General features: G+C 32.0%; 1 protein-coding gene across 1 annotated transcript in view; it reads left to right on the forward strand.

The window, feature by feature from the left end:
- Positions 1-4337: 4337 nt before the first annotated feature.
- The window catches only part of LOC134851635 (sorting nexin-29-like), a 28243-nt gene continuing 4937 nt past the window's right edge, over positions 4338-27643 (forward strand). The window contains exons 1-4 of the mRNA XM_063867809.1: positions 4338-5099; positions 5454-5998; positions 7892-8017; positions 8496-8712. Coding sequence (XP_063723879.1) covers positions 4388-5099; positions 5454-5998; positions 7892-8017; positions 8496-8712 — 1600 coding nt within the window. The 5' untranslated portion in view covers positions 4338-4387. The remainder of the gene's footprint in view (positions 5100-5453; positions 5999-7891; positions 8018-8495; positions 8713-27643) is intronic.

Raw genomic sequence — 27643 nt, forward strand, 5'->3', positions numbered from 1 at the left:
AAGTAAAGCAATCGAGTGACGATTATTATATGAAAATTGTTTGTTTGTCATTCATTTTTTGCAGAAGTTCTCGAGTCACACCACGCACTAAAAAAGACACTACTACGAAGAAAAGAAACGAAAAAAAAACTTTTTTGATGAATATGGTCGGAATCTTCTGTGCTACTTGCACATCAACCGATTATCCTGGTTGTGAAATAAATATTTAAGCAATTTTCGTCTTCCTTTTATTTCACTGATGAATATTTTTCGCGTAAATTTTTACAGGGTTTTTGAACTCCAAAAGTAAGTCGTGTAGATCAAAACAAAGATGTTCCTGGCATACAAATTAAAACTTGTAGTGACATTTATGTTGCAATTGTACGAGGGGTCGCTTTTTACAAATATAAACGGGGTCGCTTTTTACAACCTACGTCGTGTATTAGTGATCAATTTCCGGATTCTAGTTTTTTTTTCACTATGTGCATATAAACCAGTGCTGAACTACAGTCGATAGTAAAAATAATCAGGCAGGCTATTTTCTTTGTTCCGTTCCGAATAGTAAGGAAAATAATGGAATGTTTGCTCGATCTGTTTTTCTTCGGGAAAATTTCTGATAACTGGTCATCTACTCTATCTCTTTACACTTGCGAAGCAAAGTGTTATAGTACGAACTTTTTTTTCAACCTAAGTCGCAAATATTGTTGCGACTGAAAGCAACATTATTTGCTGCATCGAAACGGCAATACAAAATGATTGGCAATTTGTTGCACCTTTACAGCTTATGGATAACTTGAGCTTTGACATTCGAATAGTAATATAGTAACACAGTTGATGCATTTTTAATTCATCAAGTGATCCGAAGAAAGCTATTTGTTTTGAACAACATCCCACTAATAAAATCTCGATTTCAGAAATTTTCTAACTCAATATATCACGCAATTTTTTGAAATGCATAATTTATACATAATGTGGCTTTGTGATTTGCGATTTATTACAGGCAAAATTGTATCTTTTTGTGCTATTGTATTTCGTGCTACTTTTGCTGCACTCAATTGGCAATTTATTGGCATATGTAGCTGAGTTAATGGTGGCTAGTTTTTGGGTATTTTAAGCATCCGTGGCTGAATTGTTAGTGCGTGAGACTCAAATTTGCTAGATCGCAGATTTTTTCTAACTGTAGTTTTCGCTAAGCCTCGTGTTTTTGCAAATTCGAGGCTTATTTCTTTTTTTTTATGTCACTTGATAGAGCTGCTTTTTGGTCGTGTTCTCGCAAGTGTTTGCGAAGCACAGCTTCGCCTCTGTGTTCAATCTATTATATATTTAAATGCGGGCTTCACTATCTCGCCATGTTTAAGCTTTTTCAACGTATTATTTTTGCATGTTTAAGCTATATCGTATATTGCAATGGTTAAGATTTTTTTTTCGATTTTCCAATTTGATTTTAGTGGTTATTTTACCGAGTTTTAATTAAGCAGCCCAATATCGAATTAGGGGTGGCGAATTTGGCCTCCAATTTTGAATGCCCGAATCATTTTCATTTTAGCTAACGAGATAAGACGATTTTTGAGATTTTTTCAAAAATTATCTGAAATTTCAAATAACAAAAAAATTTAAAAAACTTGAAGTTCCAGAACATGTAGTTGGGCGCTGTCAGAGTACTCTAAGGAGTTACAAATCTTGCCTCCAAATATGACTGTTCAAATCCTTGTAGTTTTCGAGATATGACGTTTTTTCTGATTTTTTCAGAAAATTTTCAGAAAACATATAAATTTTTTTCGCAAAATCTGAAATTCCCAACCCTGTTATTGGGTCCTCTCAGAGTAATCTCAAAGATTGCGAATCTTGCCTCCAAATATGACTGCTCAAATCCTTGTAGTTTTCGAGATATGATGTTTTATGTGATTTTTTTCAAAAATTTTCAGAAAATTATTATAAGTTTTTAAAAATTACTATTATTCTGTAAACATCTGAAATTCCCAACCCTGTAGTTAGGTCCTGTCAGAGTTGTCTCAAGGATTGCGAATCTTGCCTCCAAATATGACCGCCCAATTCTTTGTAGTTTTCGAGATGTGACGTTTTTTTGTGATTTTTTCAAAATTTTCAGAAAGTTGAAATTAATTTTTTTTTCGAAATTTCAAATCCGAACGCTAAAGTTTGGTGTTGTCAGGGTACTCTAAAGAGTTGTAAATCGTGTTTGCCACATGCGAATGATAAACGGGACTGCTCAAATGCTTTTAAATTCCGAGATGTGACGTTTTTTGATTTTTATCAAAATTTTTCAAAGAACTTATCTACAAAGAAATTAGAAAAATTTGAAACTACCAGCTTGATGAAGATAAAACCTTATTGTCAGCGTACACCCAGGCGTCTCAAATCTTGCCTCTTAGTATGAATGCTCAAATCTTTTTAGTTTCCGAGATAAGACGTTTTTTTTTTTCAATTTTTTCTTCGAGAAACTTAGGTTTAAAAAAGTTCGCAAAATTTTGGATTCCTTACCCTATAGTAGGGTGCTCTCAGGGACTCTCAGTGGTTGCAAATATGGCCTACGAATTTCTCCAGAGCTCCATTAAGTTTTTGAGATGACGCTTTTAAAATGGGAATTTAAAAAAAATTTAAAGTTTGTAATTGGGTGCAGTCAGAGTTCACTAAAAGTTTGCAGATGTTGTTTCCAATATATGCGGTTTTTACTGAGTTGTCGAAAAATTTCGAAGCACCGAAGGTGCGTTAAACGCTAGTATATATTTAAATACGGATTTCATTATCTTGTCACTATCTCCTATAGTTAGCTGATGTCAGGGTACTCTCAGGGTTTGCAAATTTTATCTGCAAGTGTGACTGCTCAAATGCTTTTAGTTTCCCTTTCCGAGATATCAGGGCTTGCAAGTTAAGCCTCCAAATAAAACTGCTCAAATACTTTTTACGAATAATGACCTTTTTATGATTTTTTCAAAAAAAACTGATACATGAAAATGTTCACATACAATACATTGAAATTTCACCAGCCAAAAGCTGAGTGCTGCCAGGGTTATTTCAGAGGTTGCAAATATTTCCTCCAACTGTGACTGTTGAAATGCTTTAAGTTTCCGAGATAGAAAAATTTTGTGCAGAATAATCAAAATGTTAAATAAAAAAATAAATGAAAAAAAAAATTGAAAAGCCTAGCCCTATATTAGGGTGTTTTCCGGGTACTCTCAGAGTTTACACTTCTTGTCTGCAAGTTTGAACACTCTGATCATTCCAAAAGTTTTCCAAAAACAGATCTCCAAAAACAGATCTAAAAAGCTTCACTGAGGTCACTGATTCTCAACACTATGGTGGGGTGCTGTCGAAGTACTCTCAGATGTATATCTGGACTTTAAATATGACTGCTTAACGCCGTTTACTTTCATGATATGACTTTTGTTTATATGACGTTTTGTTAATTTGCGACCCGTTGGTGGTGGGATAGTTTTTTATATCATTTCAAAAATTTTCATTAAATTAAAATTTGAACTAAGAAAAAAGAGTGACTTTTTCTTATTTATTACCCAACGATTAAAATGATAATAGCAGCAAGTGAGATACGTAAGAGCTAATGAAAATAAAGAGCTAAGTTAAACAAGAACCTCATTTATGAATTTAGTGATTGAGCAAATGAAGTCTTTTCAAAATTTTTCAAAAACTATATAGAAAGTACAGTTGTATGCTTTTGGCCATTTCAGGGTTTTGTTTCTGAGCTGAAATCTCGGAGATTCGAAGCCCAGTAGTTTTGGAGTTTTTAATATTTTAATTCAAAAAGAACTTTTAAATTGAAAGTTATGTTATCGTTCAAATTTTCAAATAAAAAGCGTTGTTGGATGCAGTTATCTGATGTTCCGGTTGCATTGATTTCTCTGTTTTTCATATACTTTTTATATAAGCAAATTTGGCGTTCATTAATCTGTTTGAAACACCGGAGGTGCGTTACTTGCTACTTTTATCTGATTTCTGATACAACTGAATCTTCAATTGCAGAATATTTTGCATGTTTAGACTATATAGTAAATATTGTTCTTTTCTTTGTGACAACCTTTCCAGCATTTCTGAAAACACGTTCAGATGGAGTAATCGAGTATATATTGAGACAATTTTCCTTGCAAAGTAGTGAGTCTTAGATAAATAGTGAGTCTTGGAGTAAAGAACTCGCAGGTCAAATCGGACCGAATTTTTGCGAGAGCCTTCGAAGTTTTTTCCGCGAACAAACGTTCGAACATTCGGTTGCACCTCTAATGTTGGCTATGTTTTCAAATATTTGCTGTTTTTTGCTCGTGTTTGCGAGACGCAGCTTGGCCTCTGCAAAAACAATATTTTATCTGTAACTCTTTAATTTCAGACTTAGTCAAAGTTATGTAAATGAATAGACCTGCAAGCTGGAAACCGAAAACGAATGGCTTCCAGTTCCAGTGGAAACACCAGTATTGCTTCGAGTAGCACAAGTCCCCCGTCGAACCCAGCCCCGAGTCCCTTCGACTTACAGGAAGAGGAGCGTGAAAAGATATTCTCGTATGCGGTAGAAGCGGTTAAGCAATGCCAAAACACTTTCGGAGGTAAATCACAGCTAGCGGCGGATACTGACACAACAGTTTCTATACTGCTGCTAAGATTAGAAAGGATTTTCCAACATGGTCTGAAGCAAAGATTGACCAAAGCCGTTATTGATGGAGCATTTCGACAGATTACAGAACTGAGTGGTATCAATTTGAACTATATGAAACCAGAACTCGGAGAAGATGTAGTATTTTGGAGTTTTGTCAAAAATTTTCTCAACAAAGATGAACTAGCGAGGTTTATGGCTTTAAAAAATATCACGTCGGAGTTCGGTCGCGGGAGAGCGTGGGTTCGAGCGGCTCTAAATGAACACAACTTAGATCGCTATGTGTCTATGATCCTAGCAGATCCGCTGCTGACTAAGCAGTTTTACGAGCCGTATGCCTTTTTGCTAGATACAGAGAAAGCTGCGACTTTGCCGCAGATGATTTCGAGCTTGAGAAATATTTATTTTGCGTTGAAGATAGATAACTCGGATTTGGATTTTGGACGAAATCTGGCTACTGTTGCAGATTTTTCGGAATCTCCAGATATTGGTCTCGATAAAGCTGGTTAGTTCAAATACTTTAATTCAATAAAACCTCATTCAAAAAGTGTTCAAATAATGATGAGCTTGTATTAAGACAAAGTACAAATTTAACCCTAGCCTTTTGAGAAACTGAAATTGTTGAACAAAGCTGAAGTTTTGTAGCATTTAACTTTATCTCTGATGTGTGAAATCTTGCAGTGAAATGTGAATGTTCAGCTTTCACTTGATTGATCTGAATTACAATGAGCTTAATTTTTATTTGTTATTAACACAATTTTAACTATACTTTTTCTCTAGGTTTAAATTCGGTGCAATTTCTTTTGGAATGTAGTTCAAATATTGTGAAGTATTACACAATCTAAATTACGGATTTCAGGAGCTAACAAAATCCAACAACGTCAGGAGTCACTGCTGCTTAGAACTGATTCGTCGGGTAGTTCTGAGAAAAGGCGAAAGCATAAGAAAAAGAAACTGGCCAAAATTGAAGAACTGTCAAGAAACAACCAGGTGCCGTCATTATTTGGCACCCAGGGTTCGTCAGCTATATCGGCACCAACTTCCAGTAGCTTGGGCCAGGGTTACGACCAGACCTTGGATCCATTCCAAATATCCGATTCGAGTGCTCCTCCGGATTTGATTCCAATTTTCGAGAAGCTTGAAATCAATCACCCAATGGGAAGACTTGACATGTCATCGCAGAACTCGGAGTCGTTGGACGATGGATCCGGAATAACAGGAGTCTCTGGAAGTCTGGAACTTCTGGAGGACAGTGGGGACTACGTAGGGTCGGAGTTGGGAGGAGCGATGGGAGGAGCTTCTTCTGTTGATTCACTTCATCAGAGTACGATAAGAGGCGGCGCTGGACGAAGACCAGGCCATCACCGGAGTCAGTCTGACAACGCAGCTAAACTGCAGGCTATTGTAAGTTGTTGTTCCACTTGTACTGAAATGAAAATGCTCCTAATAAATTTAATATTTTGAGAGCAATGCTTTCAAAAATATTAGAAACAATAAATGGCGATCTCACAGTCGGTTCTCTTACTTGCCTCGCCCTATATCAACTCAAACATATAACTAGGTATGCGCAAAGTTCTTTAAATTTCAAAACAATATGGAAACTAATAATAGATATTCTTTTATTGGCTGTAGTGTTCTAGCTTGTATTAAAAAACGCTTGTATTCCTAAACTAGCATTAAGAAACATGGAATGCCAACAAAGTTTCTTCAGTAGATAATGGAAATGGGTTAAAGTCGCATTTACTTTGTCGCGTTGATTATTCAATTTACCCTAGTGTTCATCTTTTATTTCAGAATAAACTACAGCTTAAGTTACAGGTAATGTTTTTTTTTCCTTTCTTGAAAATATGTTCTATATCGCTAGTTGAGCCAAAACTTGAATGGATATTCGTTTTAGAGATACTTAGGATAACTTTTTGGTTTAGGGTTTAAATTTACATAATGATCCTGCTCCACATGAAATCATGTTTGCTACATTTCAAAAATGAACAAATTGCATTATTGTTGTCAAGATAGCTATTCATTTTTAAACTTGCGAGAGCAAGTGTCTTGTAATCAGGAACTTATAATTCGGAACTTGATTTTTTTCTCTTAAACAGTTAAATCTGCAAGAAATTGAGGGCCAATTGAGCTTTTTGGAAATTGATAGGAGTCTGATAGCTTCAAGTTAGGTTCTACAAAACGAAATCTAAAACATAATTTCAAATAGAATTTTACTTAGTAATATTCTGCTAAGTTTGGACCGTATAACAGAAAAGACGCATAGTTTTTTTGAAATGATTCTTACTAGAATTAACTGTTCTGATATTTTGTCAATTTTCCGACGACTGGGATTTTGATTTTTTTTTTGTTTTAAATGGCTTAGTCAACTTATTTTGTGTCGTTCGAAGAGCAAATATTGATTATTGCATTTCTTCTAGTATTTCTGGTCGGTTGTGGTCTATAAGTTCAAGCTTTAAGACTTCATCGTTCAAATTTTAATGACAACAATTTCTCATTGCGTTTTATTGATTTTGTCTCAATGGGCATCTACCCAAGTTTGTCGGTTTATTGGTCGCTCTTTTAATGATTTTATTAGCATTGGAATTTTTTTTGACTAGTGATTTCCGTCTCCTTTTTCTTCGCTGGATTGCAATGCTACGCAAATGAAAAAAAGCACAACGTTAAATGGATCTTTTAAACTATATCCCCCTGTGGTACCTAGTAAAGTGTAACCATAATTAGAACTAACTAAATCAGTGTTTAAGCATATGCGAATGGATTTTGTATCTCCTAACTATTTCCCGTTCTTCGGAATAGGGGAGAAATAGTTGGAGATCCGCGAAAGTTATAACGATAGGAAAATTCTGTCAAGCACTGGGAGCGACACAGTAGTTGCATCTTCTCCGTTTCTCAGTCAGAAGGTCGGATGCTCCCCCCCATGACCCGTGCTCGCGGCTCGAGGGCCAAGCAACATTAGCCAGCCCAAAAAAATACATTTAAAAATGCGTATAATTTTGAGCCAGTGGCTTAACACTGTCGTTGCTTTCAAAAATATGAAATTATGTCCCGTTTTTAAGTTCAAAAAAGAAATGGATGGCTACTTCTATTTGAAATGCTAATTTTCATAACAGAGTCAAGTAACGGAATATTAAAATGAATGTTTCGGACAAAATCTCAATTGATAATAAAAAAGTTCACAGACAGAAAAACTAGAATTGAGACTTCGATACTTTGATCCGCGTTTTTTTCTCATCTTAAGTTACACTTGTAGAAATCCCTACATAAATTTAAAGATTGAAATTGAATAGATTTTAGAAAATGGAGTTTGCGAATGGGAGTAATTCTGCGACGTCCAGTCTGACCTCGGAGGAAATGAAGCAGGCCGTTCTGGATATGATGCGACGCAAAGATGAATTCGAACGGGAGAATAACTCGCTAAAGGTAGAGCCCGCGACAGTATCCCTTGAAAAATAGTGTTGGTGAAGTTGTCGAAATCTTTAAGGAGGTGATTTTATCGATGAGTCTTAGGTGGCAAATTATCGAAGGGAAACTGAATAATTAAATTTATGCCAATTGATTGAAAGTATCTAGTATATAAAAGAATGCTTACTTAATCTGTTGATCGAAATTATCTTGTATAAAAGAGATTAAGCTATTGTAAGTGCTAGAAAATTTTTTGGTGTAAAATTTGGGTTAAAGGATTGAAGTATGTTTTAACAAAAGTATAAAAACATGCACCAATATTTGTTGCATCAAATGCATATGGCTCTACCCGATACATTTTAAGAAAGTTCATCCTAATGTCTGTTAAAACCTGGCACCCTTAGGTGGACTTTTTCCTTGTAATATGTGAACGCGTATTTATGTTGCTTTAGGACCAACTGAGACAATATGTGAACGCGTATTTATGTTGCTTTAGGACCAACTGAGACAAGAAAAAGCATACTCGGAGGGACTCCAGAAAGTGTTGGACTCCACTAAACAGGAGCTGGACACTCTCCAGAGCACAAGCGAAGAGGTTGAAAGCAGTTTGAGGAAGGAGGTGGATGTTTTGAAGGGACAGTTGAAGCGATATGTGAGTGCGGTGAACACTCTCAAGCAGGATAGGAAAGCCACGGTGAAAGCTGCAGTACAAGGTTGCTTTTTTAAATTCTAATATTTCAGTAATGATAGCAGAGCTTATTTTTTAACATTTGATCGTAGCCTCTATTAAATGGGAATTCAATTTTAGTGCAAGAATGGTACTTGTCGTTCTTCGAAATTTCTCTAGATAACACACAGTTAAAATGGCATTTTTAAAAGTGTCACTTTATGTAGTAAAGACACTTTTTGTAGCCGTGATGATATATTTCTTAAAATCTGATGAAAATGTCTCAAAATCTGATCATGCCAAATTTGATTTTTTTTGCGGTTTGACTTATGATTTTTTTAAATTTCAATCTAAATCTATTTGCTAAAGAAGCCAAATTACACTCTCCTATTACTCCTGTGTAAATGACGCGAAAAAACGTATTCGACCTTTTTAAAAAAGTTAATTTCAATTTTCAGATTTCCCAGCGGAATATAAACAATTACCTTTGGTCCAGTTTTCTCTTATTGGGCTAGTTTCAGGGGCGGATCTAGGATTTTTTCGAGGGGGGGGGGGGGCGGATTTTCGAAAAATTTGTCTACCTTTTTTTAGGTCGACCAAATTGATTTTCTGAGCTCTCCCAAACCACTATAAAAGACCACAATTAGACCAAATTTTCTGTGCCGCAGGCAAATTTTTGAAAAAAGGCGTTTTTAGAAAAATTTAGGGGTCCGTCAGCAAAAAATGGATATCTCAAAATAGTTCAAAGGGGGGGCCTTTGAGGGTAGGCAGTCGAATCCCTGAGGGAGGGGGCGTCCGCCCCCCCCCCCTTAAATCCGCTACTGGCTATTTTTATGAAAAAAAGTGTTGATCATAAATTATTATTGAATTTAGAGAGCTTCATTGTGATATATTTTTGTCTTCAAGTTTCGACAGCTTAAGAAAACGTCGTTCATTATTACTTGAGTTCGTTGACAATTCTCAAACTGTTTGTTGGGTATGTTTTGGCGCAGTAAGATGTTTGTTGATATTTTTTAGCATTTAGTCACCTGCTTGAAGTTATTTGTTTTGGACCGACCGAAATGGTTGTGATTTATCGAGGAAAAATATATTTAGGATATAAGTTTTTTTTAGCTTTGAGTAAACTCTGTTGACAAAACGCTATTGAATCCTGATTTATTCTCTAAGAAGTTCAGAAATTGTTGCTTCGGAAATTGTATCAGGTTCCAATTAAGTGTTGTGATGACAAAATATGTTGTTTTCTGGCTTGATATCTGATACATAAAGCTACTTGTGGATGTCTCATCTTTTTTGCCTAATCATAGTGGTCTTGTTCATCTGGGTTTTCTGGTCGAGTTTGTTTTTGATTCCTGATTTAGTCTCCAAGACCTTCTCAAAGCCATGAAATTTTTTATCCTTGATTTACTTGCGGAAGCCAGTATCTGTTAGTCAGGAACTAAACCTTTTTCTGATAAACAACTTTTCTCACAAATGTGTAAGAATTATTGATTTCGACTGAGAAGGATCTTCACTAAAAATAGATAGAAAATATGTAATTTTAATCTCAGTCTTGTTGCTGCTGCTACTTATGTTTGGATTTGCATTTTGAATTTGGTTCCGAATTAGAACTGATTTTCTGAAAAAAAACTTTTTTCGATATAATGCCTGCTGAATCTTGCTTGAAAAAGCAGTTTTTATTTCTTTTGTTCTCATCAATTGTGTTGTTCTCGTACATGATTTTTGTGTATGCTAGTAGTAGTTTATGTCTGATTTTTCATAGATGACAGATTATGTTCCAATCGAGAAACAAGGAAACCGGCAGTACCTTGTATTTCAGCTTAAGATCGGATAAATAATCAAACTTTCTTCTGTCACAGCAGGTCTCTATTGCCCAACTCAGTTGTTTTTCAAGTGATATTGTTAGATTCCATGTTAAGCTGCTTAATAGTATTGCTGGGTAGTGCAGATGGCTTATGACTAAGGCGTTCATTAAAAGTAATTGGTTTTTGATTGTCAGTGGTATTTTTATCGATTGTATTATTTTGATCCCGCAAGCCATTTTTCTTAATAAATTTTTAACTTCTGACTTAAAGGTCAGAAATTGATCTAGAGTTACCCCCAAATATGTAACTTGTGTTTTTTTTGTTATCATCTAAGATTATACTGAATTTGTATTGTGGTTTCTTCCTCGATGTTTTTAGCTAATTGTTATCAGCTCAGTTTTGCTTTTGTTGAGTTTGAAATGATGTTTTGTGGAGTACAGAGAAAATTTCTGACAGGATTTTCGCAATAGCTGTAGAGTTTTTCTTTATGTCATTATCATCACAAAATAGTAGTGTATGATCTGCATATTGTGCCACTTTGCAAATTTCTGCTGAATGTTTGTTCAAGCCATTCACGTATAGGTTGAAAATTAGGGGTCCCGGAATTGTACCTTGACGTACACCTTGGTAGAGTGAAGTCCAGTCGGATTCAGTCTTATTTACTAGTTTTTTGTTGTCTACTGCTTATGAAGCTATTGAATCTTTTCAATTACTGACTCAGAGAATCCCAAATCATTCAGTTTAGTTTTTAAATGTTCATGATTGATGGAATCGAAAGCTTTTGATGAATCTAATCAAGATACGGCAAAATGTTTGTTTATATCCATTGTTTTGCGGAAGAATTCAGTGCAATAGAGGGTTGCGTCCATCGTTGAACATGAGGTTCTAAAACCAAATTGGATGTTGCTGAGCAGGTTTTTAGATAATGGATATTCATTGATTTGTTTCTGTAGTATTTTCTCAAAAACTGTAGGAATAACACCTGTTATGGAATTTGGTCTATAATTGTCTGCTTTTTCTGGGTCATCTTTTTTGAATATTGGGGTAACAATAGCTTTCTTGAGTCTAGTTTGAAATAAATTGTACTTCATAAATGCATTTGCAAGAAATGTGAGGTGTGGGTATTTTACTTTGCATCCATCTCTCAGTGCCCAGGCTGGAAGATCAGAAGGGCTGGGTGATTTTTTTCCCTTTAAGTTTGTTACTTCTTTTTTACGCTCAAATTTTTTCACAAAACGGAAACAAAAACTTTGTTTGCATTCTTTTTAGTGCTTTGGTTCTTGGTGGTTGAATCAACAGCGTTATGTTTGTCTTTTTTCCTCAAAGAAACATCCGAGTCTAGAAAACTTGTAGTCCTCCTTCTGGTCGTACAGATCTGCATATATTTTTTGTATCGAGCTTTTTATTAGATTTCTGAAACTCATCAAATGTAAATTGATGGCTAGCCATAATTGCGTGTGAATTTTTTTTTTTTTCAACTTTTGGTTCATTAAGTAAACGTTTAAAAAACTGAATTTCGTTATTCACTGGAAACTATTTGATGATAATACTGTTTTGATTCCTGCTATTCTGAAGCAATTGATAATTTGGTAATCAGAAAAACTTATTAACAGAAGTAGTGAAGAACTAATCAGAGATATCTTCGGAAAGTTTGCTCTCGAAATAAGTGTTTCAGCTGTGTTTGAAGTAAACGTAATGCGATATGTAATTTGTAAATCAGAAGAACTAGTTACCAGAATGAGTGAAGGTCAAATATTTTTTGGGAACTCAAGAAATTTTTGTTTCGGAAATATTGGACATTTATATGAATTTATTTTTTATTTTTTTTTATTTGATAATATTAAACAAAATTTGATATCACTTTCAGAGAAAAGTCTTAAAATTTTTTCACGCTCAATTTTGATTTTCGCGGATTTCTTTTTAAGTTCAGTGCATTTCTTTTGTTAAAAGAAAGGCAAACTCCACTATCGAACAGCAAAATTGTGAAGGTAACGAAAAACGGGATCGACTTCTAAGTTTGAAAATGGAGGTTGCTTTAAAATGTTTCATAAAACTGAAGTTCGTTATTCACTGGAAACTATTTGATGATAATACTGTTTTGATTCCTGCTATTTGGAAACAATTTATAATTTGTTAATCAGAAGTAGTGAAGAACTAATCAGAGATATGTTGGAAAATTTGCTCTCGAAAATATTGTTTCAGCTGTGTTTGAAGTAATTGTAATGCGATATGTAATTTGTAAATCAGAAAAACTGGTAACCAGAATGAGTGAAGACCAAATATATTTTCGGAACTCAGGAAATTTTTATTTCGGAAATATCGGACAATTATATGAATTATTGTCAATTTGGTTTTTTATTTTATTTGATAATATCGAAGAACATTTGATATCACTTTTTTCAAAATTTCAATTTCCAAAAAGTTTCAAAAATTTTCTAAGATTTGAGTTAAATTAATTGAGATTTAGGTGTTTTTGCTAATTTTTGAGACATTTCTCGTATCAAGAGAAAAATTTATTGTAAACTGAGAATTATAGACCAATTTGGTATAAGCATCAAACTTAACTACTGGCTACTATTGATGGTAAATATTTGGTATCTTGACAAGGTTTTCTTGTTCTATTTTTGTTGTAAATTTACCAAAACCGATTTGGTATATTTTATTTGTTTCCAGTTTGGTTCGGTTTTTACACTAGCCACCTTGCGAGCGTTATTGTATTAGTACGAACCTTCTTTTCTCTAACCTTACTCGCAAATGAAAGATTTCGTTAAAAAATTTTACTTATTTGATGGCACTTTTGCTGTAATTACAATCTGTAGCATTGGAATTTTCATAGCATTTGTTCTTTGCTTTATTTGTGGCTAGTGTTTGTAATTTATTAATCGTCTGTGGCTAAGTTGTTTGTGCGTGAGACTCATAATCTCTTGTTCGCAGATTGATCGAGTCCGAGACGTAGCCGAATTTTTAATGATTTTGTATTTTTCGATAACTTTTCGACTGAACGGCTTTTGTTTGATTTTTTGTTGACTACCTTGTCAATATACTTGCGAGAACAAGTGACTTCTTTTCAGGAACTAGACTTTTCCTTATAAACAACTCTTCTCAGAAAAAATTGAGCTTGCTTTATTATTGAACTTTAACAGCTTCCAGGTTTCTGCGCCCCAAGGTCTGGGTTTCAAGTTCTTTCAGGATCTTGTTTTTTTCCGTATCTATAAAAAAAACTATCCCGCAAAAACTGAATTGTCGGACTTTCATTTTTCAGCTCAAGTCTTGTCTACTTAGGTGCCACTTCACGGGTTTTCCTGTGCTGTAAGCAAGTATCATGCTAGTTGCAGGTGTTGTTCATTGTAGTTTTTGGGGACTTGAAACTCTTTAAAAAAATTTTACAGAACTTTTTTTCTTCGGCTCAACTGATGGATGCATAAAGATTATCGGCTGTTTTCGCTGCTGAATAATTTTTGTTCTGATGTTGATTTAACGTTCAAATGCCTTACTTGACATATTTGCCTAGAATTTCTCTGTAATGAAATACGCATAATGAGACTATGTGGGATTGGTTTTTTGTTTATTTGGAATGTTTGGTTTCTCTTTTCAAAAGTTGTAGTATATAAGTCTTGCTGATTTTGATTTCCGCGGATTTCTTTTTAAGTTCAGTGCATTTCTTTTATTAAAAGAAAGGCAAACTCCACTATCGAACAGCAAAATTGTTAAGGTCACGAAAAACGTGATCGACTTCTAAGTTTGAAAATGGAGGTAATTAAAAATGTTGTATAAAACTAAAGTTCGTTATTCACTGGAAACCATTTGATGATAATACTGTTTTGATTCCTGATTTATTCTCCAAGAAGTTCTGAAACCGTCTTCAAAATATAAATACTCAGATTTGTTCATATAAAAGCAATTGCCCGGGGTATTAGATAGCAAATGATGGTGTCTCAAACTGCTTCAAAACTTTTTATAAAACTGTAATTCGTTATCCACTGAAAACCATGTGATGATAATTTCGGTCTGATTCCTGATTTTTTCTCTAAGAAGTTCTGAAAAGGTCTTTAATATATAAATACTTAGATTCTTTCATACATAAACAATTGTCCGAGTCATTAGGTAGCGAATGATGGTGTCTCAAGGTTGCTTTAAAAGGTTTTATAAAACTGTAATGCGTTATCCACTGGAAAACTTGTGATGATAATTTCGTTTTGATTTCCGATTTTTTCACTAAGAAGTTCTGAAATGGTCCTAAGTATATAAATACTTAGATTCATTCATATAAAAACAATTGTCCGAGGCGTTAGGTAGCGAATGACGGTGTCTCAAGGTTGCTTTAAAAGATTTTATAAAACTGTAATGCGTTATCCACTGGAAAACTTGTGATGATAATTTCGTTTTGATTTCAGATTTTTTCACTAAGAAGTTCTGAAATGGTCCTAAGTATATAAATACTTAGATTCATTCATATAAAAACAATTGTCCGAGGCGTTAGGTAGCGAATGACGGTGTCTCAAGGTTGCTTTAAAAGATTTTATAAAACTGTAATGCGTTATCCACTGAAAAGCTTGTGATGATAATTTCGTTTTGATTACTGATTTATTCTCCAAGAAGTTCTGAAACCGTCTTCAATATATAAATACTTAGATTCATTCATTAAAAAAACAATAGTCCGAGGCATTAGGTAGCGAGGGATGATGTCTTAAGGTTGCTTTAAAATGTTTTATAAAACTGTAATATGTTGTCAACTGAAAACCATGTGATGATAATTTTGTTTTGATTCCTGATTTATTCTCTAAGAAGTTCTGAAAAGGTCTTTAATATATAAATACTTAGATTCTTTCATACATAAACAATTGTCCGAGTCATTAGGTAGCGAATGATGGTGTCTCAAGGTTGCTTTAAAAGGTTTTATAAAACTGTAATGCGTTATCCACTGGAAAACTTGTGATGATAATTTCGTTTTGATTTCCGATTTTTTCACTAAGAAGTTCTGAAATGGTCCTAAGTATATAAATACTTAGATTCATTCATATAAAAACAATTGTCCGAGGCGTTAGGTAGCGAATGACGGTGTCTCAAGGTTGCTTTAAAAGATTTTATAAAACTGTAATGCGTTATCCACTGGAAAACTTGTGATGATAATTTCGTTTTGATTTCAGATTTTTTCACTAAGAAGTTCTGAAATGGTCCTAAGTATATAAATACTTAGATTCATTCATATAAAAACAATTGTCCGAGGCGTTAGGTAGCGAATGACGGTGTCTCAAGGTTGCTTTAAAAGATTTTATAAAACTGTAATGCGTTATCCACTGAAAAGCTTGTGATGATAATTTCGTTTTGATTACTGATTTATTCTCCAAGAAGTTCTGAAACCGTCTTCAATATATAAATACTTAGATTCATTCATTAAAAAAACAATATTCCGAGGCATTAGGTAGCGAGGGATGATGTCTTAAGGTTGCTTTAAAATGTTTTATAAAACTGTAATATGTTGTCAACTGAAAACCATGTGATGATAATTTTGTTTTGATTCCTGATTTATTCTCTAAGAAGTTCTGAAAAGGTCTTTAATATATAAATACTTAGATTCTTTCATACATAAACAATTGTCCGAGTCATTAGGTAGCGAATGATGGTGTCTCAAGGTTGCTTTAAAAGGTTTTATAAAACTGTAATGCGTTATCCACTGGAAAACTTGTGATGATAATTTCGTTTTGATTTCTGATTTTTTCACTAAGAAGTTCTGAAATGGTCCTAAGTATATAAATACTTAGATTCATTCATATAAAAACAATTGTCCGAGGCGTTAGGTAGCGAATGACGGTGTCTCAAGGTTGCTTTAAAAGATTTTATAAAACTGTAATGCGTTATCCACTGAAAAGCTTGTGATGATAATTTCGTTTTGATTACTGATTTTTTCTAAGAAGTTCTGAAATGGTCCTAAATATGTAAATATTTAGATTCATTCATATAAAAACAATTGTCCGAGGAGTTGCGTAGCGAATGATGGTGTCTTAATGTTGCTTTCAAATGTTTCATAAAACTGAACGACTTTATACCGCAAAGGAACTCCACTTTATGAACGACTGAAATTATTAGAAAAAGCAATGAGAACAAAATACCCCTCAGAAATTATAAATAATTTTATCAATTACGCTGAAATTAGTTATTCACTGGAAACCATGTGACGATAATTATATTTTTATTTTAGTTCGTGATTTATTCTCTAAGAAGTTCTGAAAAGGCAATCAATTATTAAGATTTCAGATTCATCTTTGAAACAATATTTTTTTAGAAATAAATGGAAGTCGTTAGTGATTTCATACTGGTTGATTGTACGTGATTTTTAGTAACTTTATAAGAAACTAATGTTATGATAATACCATTTTTGTTCCTGATTTTTTCTTTAAGAAATTCTGAAATAGTTTTCAATTTTTAGCAGAAAGCATTCCTCTTTTGGAGCATTTGGCAGTGTTTGATGTTGTTCTACGGTTGCTCTAAACTGTTGCTCTAGACTCTGCGTGTCATTTTCTACTGGAAACTCATGTGATGATATTTTTGATTGATTCCTGATTTATACAACATAGATGAAAACTTAAGGTCGTTTTAATTGTTCTTTAGTAGTATAATTGGTTTTCCACTGGAAACCATGTGATGATAATTACGATTTGATTCCAGGTTTTTTTCAAAGAAGTTCTGAAAAGGTATTTAGATTCATTCACATAACGACTTTTTTTCGTTATTGGGTAGTCACTAATGTTGTATTGAGGTTGATTTCAAACGTTTTTTTAAACTGTAAATTGTTATTCACTGGAAACCATGTGATGATAATTTTGTTTTGATTCCTGATTTATTCTCTAAGAAGTTCTGAACAGGTGTTCAATATATCAATACTTAGATTAATTCATGTAAAAACAACTTTTCGAGTTATTGGGTAGCGAATGATGGTGTCTTAAGGTTGCTTTAAATTGTTTTTATAAAATTGTGATTCGTTGTCCACTGAAAACCATGTGATGATAATTTCGGTTTGATTCCTGATTTATTCTCTAAAAAGTTCTCAAAAGGTCTTCAATATATAAATACTTAGATTTGTTCAAATATAAACAATTGTCCGAGTCATTGGGTAGCGAGGGATGGTGTCTCAAGGTTGCTTTAAAAGGTTTTATAAAACTGTAATTCGTTATCCACTGGAAAGATTGTGATGATAATTTCGTCTTGATTCCTGATTCATTCTCTAAGAAGTTATGAAAAGGTCTATAAACTTTAAATAATTTGATTCGTATTTTTAACAACATTTGTTTGTTATTGAATAGTCAATGATGGCGTGTTAAGGCTGCTTTAAAATGTTTTATAAACTGGTAATTCGTTGTCCACTGAAAACCATGTGATGATAGTTTCGGTTTGATTACTGATTTATTCTCTAAGAAGTTCTGAAAAAGTCTTTAATATTTAAATACTTAGATTCATTCATAAAAAAACAATCGTGTGAGGCATTAGGTAGCGAGAATTGGTGTCTTATGGTTGCTTTAAATTGTTTTATAAACTTGTAATTTGTTGTCCACTAAAAACCATGTGATGATAATTTCAGTTTGATTCCTGATTTATTCTCTAAGAAGTTCTGAAAAGGTCTTCAATATATCAATACTTAGATTTGTTCATATAAAAGCAATTGTCCGGGGTATTAGGTAGCAAATGATGGTGTCTTAAAGTTGCTTTAAAACTTTTTATAAAACTGTAATTCGTTATCCACTGAAAACCATGTGATGATATTTTTGTTTTGATTCCTGATTTATTCTCTAAGAAGTTCTGAAAAGGTCTTCAATATATCAATACTTAGATTTGTTCATGTGAAATTAATTGTCCGGGGTATTAGGTAGCAAATGACTGTGTCTTAAAGTTACTTTAAGTTTTTTATATAAAACTGTAATTCGTTATCCACTGAAAACCATGTGATGATAATTTTGTTTTGATTCCTGATTTATTCTCTGAGACGTTCTGAAAAGGTCTTCAATATATAAATACTTAGATTTGTTCAAATATAAACAATTGTCCGAGACATTAGGTAGCGAGGGATGGTGTTTTAAGGTTGCTTTAAAACTTTTTATAAAACTGTAATTCGTTATCCACTGAAAACCATGTGATGATATTTTTGTTTTGATTCCTGATTTATTCTCTAAGAAGTTCTGAAAAGGTCTTCAATATATCAATACTTAGATTTGTTCATGTGAAATTAATTGTCCGGGGTATTAGGTAGCAAATGACTGTGTCTTAAAGTTACTTTAAGTTTTTTATATAAAACTGTAATTCGTTATCCACTGAAAACCATGTGATGATAATTTTGTTTTGATTCCTGATTTATTCTCTGAGAAGTTCTGAAAAGGTCTTCAATATATAAATACTTAGATTTGTTCAAATATAAACAATTGTCCGAGACATTAGGTAGCGAGGGATGGTGTTTTAAGGTTGCTTTAAAACTTTTTATAAAACTGTAATTCGTTATCCACTGAAAACCATGTGATGATATTTTTGTTTTGATTCCTGATTTATTCTCTAAGAAGTTCTGAAAAGGTCTTCAATATATCAATACTTAGATTTGTTCATATAAAATTAATTGTCCGGGGTATTAGGTAGCAAATGACTGTGTCTTAAAGTTACTTTAAGTTTTTTATATAAAACTGTAATTCGTTATCCACTGAAAACCATGTGATGATAATTTTGTTTTGATTCCTGATTTATTCTCTGAGAAGTTCTGAAAAGGTCTTCAATATATAAATACTTAGATTTGTTCAAATATAAACAATTGTCCGAGTCATTAGGTAGCGAGGGATGGTGTCTTATGGTTGCTTTAAAATGTTTTATAAAATTGTAATTCGTTGTCCACTGAACACCATGTGATGATATTTTTGTTTTGATTCCTGATTTATTCTCTAAGAAGTTCTGAAAAGGTCTTCAATATATCAATACTTAGATTTGTTCATATAAAATTAATTGTCCGGGGTATTAGGTAGCAAATGACTGTGTCTTAAAGTTACTTTAAGTTTTTTTTTATAAAACTAATTCGTTGTCCACTGAAAACCATGTGATGATAGTTTCGGTTTGATTCCTGATTTATTCTCTAAGAAGTTCTGAAAAAGTCTTTAATATATAAATACTTAGATTCATTCATAAAAAAACAATCGTATGAGGCATTAGGTAGCGAGAATTGGTGTCTTATGGTTGCTTTAAATTGTTTTATAAAATTGTGATTCGCTGTCCACTGAAAACCATGTGATGATAGTTTCGGTTTGATTCCTGATTTATTCTCTAAGAAGTTCTGAAAAAGTCTTTAATATATAAATACTTAGATTCATTCATTAAAAAAAACAATCGTGTGAGGCATTAGGTAGCGAGAATTGGTGTCTTATGGTTGCTTTAATTTGTTTTATAAACTTGTAATTTGTTGTCCACTAAAAACCATGTGATGATAATTTCGGTTTGATTCCTAATTTATTCTCTAAGATATTCTGAAAAGGTTTGCAATATATCAATACTTAGATTTATTCATATAAAAGCAATTGTCCGGGGTATTAGGTAGCAAATGATGGTGTCTTAAAGTTGCTTTAAAACTTTTTATAAAACTGTAATTCGTTATCCACTGAAAACCATGTGATGATTTTTTTGTTTTGATTCCTGATTTATTCTCTGAGAAGTTCTGAAAAGGTCTTCAATATATAAATACTTAGATTTGTTCAAATATAAACAATTGTCCGAGACATTAGGTAGCGAGGGATGGTGTTTTAAGGTTGCTTTAAAACTTTTTATAAAACTGTAATTCGTTATCCACTGAAAACCATGTGATGATATTTTTGTTTTGATTCCTGATTTATTCTCTAAGAAGTTCTGAAAAGGTCTTCAATATATCAATACTTAGATTTGTTCATATAAAATTAATTGTCCGGGGTATTAGGTAGCAAATGACTGTGTCTTAAAGTTACTTTAAGTTTTTTATATAAAACTGTAATTCGTTATCCACTGAAAACCATGTGATGATAATTTTGTTTTGATTCCTGATTTAATCTCTGAGAAGTTCTGAAAAGGTCTTCAATATATAAATACTTAGATTTGTTCAAATATAAACAATTGTCCGAGTCATTAGGTAGCGAGGGATGGTGTCTTATGGTTGCTTTAAAATGTTTTATAAAATTGTAATTCGTTGTCCACTGAACACCATGTGATGATATTTTTGTTTTGATTCCTGATTTATTCTCTAAGAAGTTCTGAAAAGGTCTTCAATATATCAATACTTAGATTTGTTCATATAAAATTAATTGTCCGGGGTATTAGGTAGCAAATGACTGTGTCTTAAAGTTACTTTAAGTTTTTTTTTATAAAACTAATTCGTTGTCCACTGAAAACCATGTGATGATAGTTTCGGTTTGATTCCTGATTTATTCTCTAAGAAGTTCTGAAAAAGTCTTTAATATATAAATACTTAGATTCATTCATAAAAAAATCAATCGTATGAGGCATTAGGTAGCGAGAATTGGTGTCTTATGGTTGCTTTAAATTGTTTTATAAAATTGTGATTCGCTGTCCACTGAAAACCATGTGATGATAGTTTCGGTTTGATTCCTGATTTATTCTCTAAGAAGTTCTGAAAAAGTCTTTAATATATAAATACTTAGATTCATTCATTAAAAAAAACAATCGTGTGAGGCATTAGGTAGCGAGAATTGGTGTCTTATGGTTGCTTTAATTTGTTTTATAAACTTGTAATTTGTTGTCCACTAAAAACCATGTGATGATAATTTCGGTTTGATTCCTAATTTATTCTCTAAGATATTCTGAAAAGGTTTGCAATATATCAATACTTAGATTTATTCATATAAAAGCAATTGTCCGGGGTATTAGGTAGCAAATGATGGTGTCTTAAAGTTGCTTTAAAACTTTTTATAAAACTGTAATTCGTTATCCACTGAAAACCATGTGATGATATTTTTGTTTTGATTCCTGATTTATTCTCTAAGAAGTTCTGAAAAGGTCTTCAATATATCAATACTTAGATTTGTTCATATAAATTTAATTGTCCGGGGTATTAGGTAGCAAATGACTGTGTCTTAAAGTTACTTTAAGTTTTTTATATAAAACTGTAATTCGTTGTCCACTGAAAACCATGTGATGATAATTTTGTTTTGATTCCTGATTTATTCTATGAGAAGTTCTGAAAAGGTCTTCAATATATAAATACTTAGATTTTTTTAAGTATAAACAATTGTGCGAGCCATTAGGTAGCGAGGGATGGTGTCTTAAGGTTGCTTTAAAATGTTTTATAAAATTGTAATTCGTTGTCCACTGAAAACCATGTGATGATATTTTTGTTTTGATTCCTGATTTATTCTCTAAGAAGTTCTGAAAAGGTCTTCAATATATCAATACTTAGATTTGTTCATATAAAATTAATTGTCCGGGGTATTAGGTAGCAAATGACAGTGTCTTAAAGTTACTTTAATTTTTTTTATAAAACTGTAATTCGTTGTCCACTGAAAACCATGTGATGATAGTTTCGGTTTGATTCCTGATTTATTCTCTAAGAAGTTCTGAAAAAGTCTTTAATATATAAATACTTAGATTCATTCATCAAAAAAAACAATCGTGTGAGGCATTAGATAGCGAGAATTGGTGTCTTATGGTTGCTTTAAATTGTTTTATAAACTTGTAATTTGTTGTCCACTAAAAACCATGTGATGATAATTTCGGTTTGATTTCTGATTTATTCTCTAAGAAGTTCTGAAAAGGTCTTCAATATATCAATTATTAGATTTGTTCATAAAAAAGCAATTGTCCGGGGTATTAGGTAGCAAATGATGGTGTCTTAAAGTTATTTTAAGTTTTTTTTTATAAAACTGTAATTCGTTATCCACTGAAAACCATGTGATGATATTTTTGTTTTGATTCCTGATTTATTCTCTAAGAAATTCTGAAAAGGTCTTCAATATATCAATACTTAGATTTGTTCATATAAAATTAATTGTCCGGGGTATTAGGTAGCAAATGACAGTGTCTTAAAGTTACTTTAAGTTTTTTATATAAAACTGTAATTCGTTGTCCACTGAATACCATGTGATTATAGTTTCGGTTTGATTCCTGATTTATTCTCTAAGAAGTTCTGAAAAAGTCTTTAATATATAAATACTTAGATTCATTCATCAAAAAAAACAATCGTGTGAGGCATTAGATAGCGAGAATTGGTGTCTTATGGTTTCTTTAATTCGTTTTATAAACTTGTAATTTGTTGTCCACTAAAAACTATGTGATGATATTTTTGTTTTGATTCCTGATTTATTCTCTAAGAAGTTCTGAAAAGGTCTTCAATATATCAATACTTAGATTTGTTCATATAAAATTAATTGTCCGGGGTATTAGGTAGCAAATGACTGTCTTAAAGTTACTTTAAGTTTTTTATATAAAACTGTAATTCGTTGTCCACTGAATACCATGTGATTATAGTTTCGGTTTGATTCCTGATTTATTCTCTAAGAAGTTCTGAAAAAGTCTTTAATATATAAATACTTAGATTCATTCATCAAAAAAAAACAATCGTGTGAGGCATTAGATAGCGAGAATTGGTGTCTTATGGTTTCTTTAATTCGTTTTATAAACTTGTAATTCGTTGTCCACTGAATACCATGTGATTATAGTTTCGGTTTGATTCCTGATTTATTATCTAAGAAGTTCTGAAAAAGTCTTTAATATATAAATACTTAGATTCATTCATCAAAAAAAACAATCGTGTGAGGCATTAGATAGCGAGAATTGGTGTCTTATGGTTTCTTTAATTTTTTTATAAACTTGTAATTTGTTGTCCACTGAAAACCATGTGATGATAATTTTGTTTTGATTCCTGATTTATTCTCTGAGAAGTTCTGAAAAGGTCTTCAATAAATAAATACTTAGATTTATTCAAATATAAACAATTGTCCGAGTCATTAGGTAGCGAGGGATGGTGTCTTAAGGTTGCTTTAAAATGTTTTATAAAATTGTAATTCGTTGTCCACTGAAAACCATGTGATGATATTTTTGTTTTGATTCCTGATTTATTCTCTAAGAAGTTCTGAAAAGGTCTTCATTATATCAATACTTAGATTTGTTCATATAAAATTAATTGTCCGGGGTATTAGGTAGCAAATGACTGTGTCTTAAAGTTACTTTAAGTTTTTTTTTATAAAACTGTAATTCGTTGTCCACTGAAAACCATGTGATGATAGTTTCGGTTTGATTCCTGATTTATTCTCTAAGAAGTTCTGAAAAAGTCTTTAATATATAAATACTTAGATTCATTCATCAAAAAAAAACAATCGTGTGAGGCATTAGATAGCGAGAATTGGTGTCTTATGGTTGCTTTAAATTGTTTTATAAACTTGTAATTTGTTGTCCACTAAAAACCATGTGATGATAATTTCGGTTTGATTCCTGATTTATTCTCTAAGAAGTTCTGAAAAGGTCTTCAATATATCAATACTTAAATTTGTTCATATAAAATTAATTGTCCGGGGTATTAGGTAGCAAATGACTGTGTCTTAAAGTTACTTTAAGTTTTTTATATAAAACTGTAATTCGTTATCCACTGAAAACCATGTGATGATAATTTTGTTTTGATTCCTGATTTATTCTCTGAGAAGTTCTGAAAAGATCTTCAATATATAAATACTTAGATTTGTTCAAATATAAACAATTGTCCGAGTCATTTGGTAGCGAGGGATGGTGCCTTAAGGTTGCTTTAAAATGTTTTATAAAATTGTAATTCGTTGTCCACTGAAAACCATGTGATGATATTTTTGTTTTGATTCCTGATTTATTCTCTAAGAAGTTCTGAAAAGGTCTTCAATATATCAATACTTAGATTTGTTCATATAAAATTAATTGTCCGGGATATTAGGTAGCAAATGACTGTGTCTTATAAAACTATAATTCGTTGTCCACTGAAAACCATGTGATGATAGTTTCAGTTTGATTCCTGGTTTATTCTCTAAGAAGTTCTGAAAAAGTCTTTAATATATAAATACTTAGATTCATTCATAAAAAAAACAATCGTGTGAGGCATTAGGTAGCGAGAATTGGTGTCTTATGGTTGCTTTAAATTGTTTTATAAACTTGTAATTTGTTGTCCACTAAAAACCATGTGATGATAATTTCGGTTTGATTCCTGATTTATTCTCTAGGAAGTTCTGAAAAGGTCTTCATTATATCAATACTTAGATTTGTTCATATAAAAGCAATTGTCCGGGGTATTAGGTAGCAAATGATGGTGTCTTAAAGTTACCCTAAGTTTTTTTTATAAAACTGTAATTCGTTATCCACTGAAAACCATGTGATGATATTTTCGTTTTGATTCCTGATTTATTCTCTAAGAAGTTCTGAAAAGGTCTTCAATATATCAATACTTAGATTTGTTCATATAAAATGACTGTCTTAAAGTTACTTTAAGTTTTTTTTTTAAAACTGTAATTCGTTATCCACTGAAAACCATGTGATGATAATTTTTTTTTTGAATCCTGATTTATTCTCTAAGAAGTTCTGAAAAACACTTCAATATATAAATACTTAGATTAATTCATATAAAAACATTTTTTCGAGTCATTGGGTAGCGAATGATGGTGTCTTAAGATTGCTTTAAGACTTTTATAAAACTGTAATTCGTTATCCACTGAAAACCTTGTGATGATATTTTTGTTTTGATTCCTGATTTATTATCTAAGAAGTTCTGAAAAGGTCTTCAATTTATAAAAATTTGATTCATTCAAAAAAAAACAATCGTCTGAGGCATTAAGTAGCGAGAATTGGTGTCTTAAGGTTGCTTTAAAATGTTTTATAAACTTGTAATTCGTTCTCCACTGAAACCCATATGATGATAATTTCGTTTTGATTCCTGATTTATTCTCTAAGAAGTTCTGAAAAGGTCTTCAATATATCAATACTTAGATTTATTCCTATAAACGCAATTGTCCGGGGTTTTAGGTAGCAAATGATGGTGTCTGAAACTTGCTTTAAATTTTTTTTATAAAACTCTAATTCGTTATCCACTGAAAACCATGTGATGATATTTTCGTTTTAATTCCTGATTTATTCTCTAAGAAGTTCTGAAAAGGTCTTTAATATATCAATACTTAGATTTGTTCATATAAAATAAAATGAATTTTCCGGGGTATTAGGTAGCAAATGACGTTGTCTTAAAGTTACTTTAAGTTTTTTTTTATAAAACTGTAATTCGTTATCCACTGAAAACCATGTGATGATAATTTTGTTTTGAATCCTGATTTATTCTCTAAGAAGTTCTGAAAAACACTTTAATATATAAATACTTAGATTAATACCTAAAAAAACATTTTTTCGAGTCATTGGGTAGCGAATGATGGTGTCTTAAGATTGCTTTAAGACTATTATAAAACTGTAATTCGTTATCCACTGAAAACCATGTGATGATATTTTTGTTTTGATTCCTGATTTATTCTCCAAGAAGTTCTGACAAGGTCTTCAATATGTAAATACTTAGATTTGTTCAAATATAAACAATTGTCCGAGTCATTAGGTAGCGAGGGATGGTGTCTTAAGGTTGCTTTAGAATGTTTTATAAAATTGTAATTCGTTGTCCACTGAAAACCATGTGATGATAATTTCGAATTGATTCCTGATTTATTCTCTAAAAAGTTCTGAAAAGTTCTTCAATATATAAATACTTAGATTTGTTCAAATATAAACAATTGTCCGAGTCATTAGGTAGCGAGGGATGGTGTCTTAAGGTTGCTTTAAAATGTTTTATAAAATTGTAATTCGTTGTCCACTGAAAACCATGTGATGATAATTTCGAATTGATTCCTGATTTATTCTCTAAAAAGTTCTGAAAAGTTCTTCAATATATAAATACTTAGATTCATTCATAATAAAATCAATCGTCCGAGGCATTAGGTAGTGAAGAATGGTGTCTTAAGGTTGCTTTAAAATGTTTTATAAAATTGTAATTCGTTGTCCACTGAAAACCATGTGATGATAATTTCGAATTGATTCCTGATTTATTCTCTAAGAAGTTCTGAAAAGGTCTTCAATATATCAATACTTAGATTTGTTCATATAAAATGACTGTCTTAAAGTTACTTTAAGTTTTTTTTTTAAAACTGTAATTCGTTATCCACTGAAAACCATGTGATGATAATTTTGTTTTGAATCCTGATTTATTCTCTAAGAAGTTCTGAAAAACACTTCAATATATAAATACTTAGATTAATTCATATAAAAACATTTTTTCGAGTCATTGGGTATCGAATGATGGTGTCTTAAGATTGCTTTAAGACTTTTATAAAACTGTAATTCGTTATCCCCTGAAAACCTTGTGATGATATTTTTGTTTTGATTCCTGATTTATTATCTAAGAAGTTCTGAAAAGGTCTTCAATTTATAAAAATTTGATTCATTCAAAAAAAAACAATCGTCTGAGGCACTAAGTAGCGAGAATTGGTGTCTTAAGGTTGCTTTAAAATGTTTTATAAACTTGTAATTCGTTCTCCACTGAAACCCATATGATGATAATTTCGTTTTGATTCCTGATTTATTCTCTAAGAAGTTCTGAAAAGGTCTTCAATATATCAATACTTAGATTTATTCCTATAAACGCAATTGTCCGGGGTTTTAGGTAGCAAATGATGGTGTCTCAAACTTGCTTTAAAACTTTTTATAAAACTGTAATTCGTTATCCACTGAAAACCATGTGATGATATTTTCGTTTTGATTCCTGATTTATTCTCTAAGAAGTTCTGAAAAGGTCTTTAATATATCAATACTTAGATTTGTTCATATAAAATAAAATTAATTTTCCGGGGTATTAGGTAGCAAATGACGTTGTCTTAAAGTTACTTAAAGTTTTTTTTTTATAAAACTGTAATTCGTTATCCACTGAAAACCATGTGATTATAATTTTGTTTTGAATCCTGATTTATTCTCTAAGAAGTTCTGAAAAACACTTTAATATATAAATACTTAGATTAATTCATATAAAAACATTTTTTCGAGTCATTGGGTAGCGAATGATGGTGTCTTAAGATTGCTTTAAGACTATTATAAAACTGTAATTCGTTATCCACTGAAAACCATGTGATGATATTTTTGTTTTGATTCCTGATTTATTCTCCAAGAAGTTCTGACAAGGTCTTCAATATG

Source organism: Symsagittifera roscoffensis, chromosome 7 (assembly GCF_963678635.1).
Source record: "Symsagittifera roscoffensis chromosome 7, txSymRosc1.1, whole genome shotgun sequence".
Classification (NCBI taxonomy): domain Eukaryota; kingdom Metazoa; phylum Xenacoelomorpha; order Acoela; family Convolutidae; genus Symsagittifera; species Symsagittifera roscoffensis.